This window comes from Monoraphidium neglectum, assembly GCF_000611645.1.
Source record: "Monoraphidium neglectum strain SAG 48.87 unplaced genomic scaffold scaffold05538, whole genome shotgun sequence".
NCBI lineage: Eukaryota > Viridiplantae > Chlorophyta > Chlorophyceae > Sphaeropleales > Selenastraceae > Monoraphidium > Monoraphidium neglectum.
The window spans coordinates 1-3,078 of record NW_014008092.1 but is presented as its reverse complement, the minus strand read 5'-3'; the positions used below and the strand labels follow the sequence as shown (position 1 = coordinate 3,078).

Genomic DNA, 3,078 nt, shown 5'->3' with positions numbered 1-3,078 from the left:
GCGTGTATGTGTGTGGTGGGGGGGGGGGCGCATGGAGGGCGTGGGGTTTACTGTGTGCAAATCGCAGAGGGGGGTATTACAGGGTGGCTGGTTTGCGATTGGAGCAGGGGCGGGGGCCATCAGGGCTGGGTTCAGGCTTGCCTGTGGCCCAAGGTGTTGACGAGGCCACAAGAATCAGCAGGGCCAAGCCAAGCCACGACACCGTCTGCGCCCGCCGTCCGGCCGGACGCGATCTGGCTCCCGTGAGCCGGCAGGGGCGTGCGCGTGCGCATGGGGGCACCCTGCACCCTGCACCCCCCGCTCGTGAAAGCAGCTCTTGCGTGCACGTGCGTGTGTGTGCGCCACGCCTGTCGGCGAAGCGCTTGCTCGTGGGCGAGCGCAGCCCTCAACCCCTGGACGCGCGCGGCGTGCCGCTGCGACGGGGGCGGCTCACCCGCGGACGGCGTGGCAAGGATGCCCGCGCAACGTGTGCGCAGGACGACCCTGCCGCGTGGGGTGGTCACGAGCACCTTGGCGCAGTTGTTGCTGGTGCTCTCGCGTCCAATGGTGGGGCACCTGCGCCGCGAGCGGATCAGGGTTAGGGTGTTGACAGCGGCCTGCGTTGCCCGCTCCTGGTGCCGTCCAGGCCCGTGTGATTGAGCTTTAGAAACACAGATTTGTGCGAGTTGATGAGGGGGTGGCCACCTCGCGCAGGGGTGCAGCTGCGCCAGAGTTGGTATCAGAAAACCTCGCAGGCTACTGACAGCTCCCGACCCTCATATGGGCCCCAGCGGATTGAGGGTGGTGTGTCGGGGTCGCGGCGCGAGCTTCGAATCCGAGACCCTAAACCCCCATCCCTACTATTAAACCCTTTTTCCATAATTGACATCGGGTGGGGCAGGGAGAAGCTTGGACGACAACAAAAAGAATATCCCTGGCAAGGGAACCTTCCAGGTGACTGATTATGGTGTGGGGCGAAGGGGGGGGTGCTCACGTGCTGTTTCCCATCTTGAGGCGCGGCGACTGCCTGTAGAAGATGAATGGCTGGTTGGGCACCCAGTCCTGTTGAGGGGGCGAGTGGGTGGGATGACAGGGAGGTGCGGAACTTGAGGGGTCGATGAGGCCCGACAGTGAGATGAGCAGGCGTTGGAGACACAGATACGAATGCAAGGCGCAGCTTGGCACGGAGCGTCGGCAGCGCGGTTGGGACCGCGGCCGGCCGGACATGCCCGCAGGCCTGCTGGCGGGCTGTGGCGCTGCGGTCCTGGCCTCATGTGCGGCGCAGGTGGGACGGCTCCTGTAAGCGTAGCCACGACAATGACTGATGCATTATAGCGGATTCGAGGGGGGCCTCACCAGGCGGTTCCACCAATTGTAGGTGATCGTCTTGAACTTCCGGTTCCAGGCGTTCTGGTACGCCGAGTTGCCGGGCCTGACGCCGCCGTACGTGTAGACGCCCGTCACACTTCCGAGGTTGGCGTAGGAGTTGGAGAGCGTCGCGGCCGCGTAGTTCGCGAGCGCGGCGCCTCGCGAGTGGCCAACGAGCGTGATCTGGCATGCGCCCGTGCACGAGAAGTTGTTGGTGAGGATTGAAACGACCTGGTCGAAGCTCTCGAGGAAAGAAAGGTGCCAGCCGGGGTGGACGCGGACGAAGCCGGGGAGGGCAAAGAAGCGGATCTGGGGCCTGCGGCGGAGGGCGGGGGGCGGCGGCGGCAGCGGCGCTGGCGCTCAGATGGGCCTCCGCGCCGCGGCGGGGCGGCGCTGGCGGGGCCCGGGTCCCGCATCCGCAGCGGCGGCGGCGCCCGGGCGTATTGGACGCGGCGGAGCCGACTGCGGGGGCGGCGTCGTGCCCTTGTCGTGACCGCGCACGCCCAAGGCCCCGCGCGGGCGGGCTCACAAGAAGAGGCCGTTGTTCAGGGTCTGAAGGTCGGTCCACGTGCCCCGATAATTGATGAACACATTGTTGCCGGCCTTGATGAGCACTGCGGGCCAGATCCGAGGTCATCCCGTGCAATCGGCGGCCCAGGCAGCGCGCATGGCGAGTGCGCGGTCAGCGAATGGCCGCCCGGTCCGCACACGATGGTGGCAGCGCGCCGGGGCCGCCGCCTCTGGTGCATGCCGCAAAGCTGGCAGGCCGGAGCGGATGGCGCCCCAGGCGAGGCCCTTGACCCCTCAAACCTCAACCCTCCGTCGTCCGTGGCTGCTGCACGAACAGACGCATGCGGGGACCCCGCGCGCCGTGCGGCGCAGCGTCGACGGCGCACCTATGAAGGATCGCGGCGTGTCGACAAACCGGACCTGCTCCGCGCCCACCGCCTTCCATTTCGCGGTCAGGCGGCACTGGAAGTCGGCCCTGGGGTCGCCGAGGCCGGGCGGAAGCGCAGCGGGCCGGGGCGACGAGGAAGAGGTGAGAGCACATCTTGACACAGGAGTTTAGTGGCGAGCATGCGTGGGCTTGCGTGCGGCCCCCTGATGGAGACAGCAGGCTCGCTATGCCACCATGGCACCTGCAATTGACAGGTGCAGATTGCCCACAAGGCGATGCTCCACCTCGACCCTGCTGCTGCAGCGCGCGCCGCGAGGCAACACACCAGGCAACAGACGGGCACGGCAGACGCTCACCCGTCGCCGTCGGCTCCGAGGTTCGTCCTGCGGGGGTACGTATCCCTCACGAGCGTCTAGCAGAGGGCAGCACAAGGGCGGGATGGATTGGGGCAAGGGCGCAAGGCGTGAGTGCATGAGGATGCATTCCGGTCAGGTGGTGTGACGCCTCGGTTCCAAATCTTTACATGCAGCGTTGCGGGGTGCACGCCGCCGGCCTGCAGTGACTGTTGTGGCTTTCTGCCGCGCTCTGGTGACTCGAGCCTGGCACCCTGTCATAACCGCCTGGTCAAAAGCACACGCCGCCTCCGCCCTAGCTGAGAACCGCTGCGCCAGACACGTATAGATGCTGCTTGACTGATGCCGTATTGATTGGAGGTTTCCCACTTGGTCTGGTGGAACCCCGCGGCAGACCCACCGTCATGAGCCATGATCGCTGGCTGGGGTTGGCGCCGTTCCAATAGGTAGTGAGCACGTCGCTGCTGCACGGCGCTGCAA

The 3,078-nt window shown here is 66.4% G+C and overlaps 1 protein-coding gene across 1 annotated transcript; it reads right to left on the bottom strand.

Annotated features, from left to right (window-relative positions):
* Positions 1 to 973: 973 nt before the first annotated feature.
* Positions 974 to 3,004, bottom strand: MNEG_15661 (hypothetical protein; the record flags this gene model as incomplete). Its single annotated transcript, XM_014035868.1, has 6 exons — positions 974 to 1,041; positions 1,336 to 1,663; positions 1,877 to 1,961; positions 2,244 to 2,332; positions 2,602 to 2,657; positions 2,999 to 3,004. Coding segments are annotated over 6 exons (632 nt in total), but the record flags the coding sequence as incomplete, so codon positions are not given.
* Positions 3,005 to 3,078: the final 74 nt, after the last annotated feature.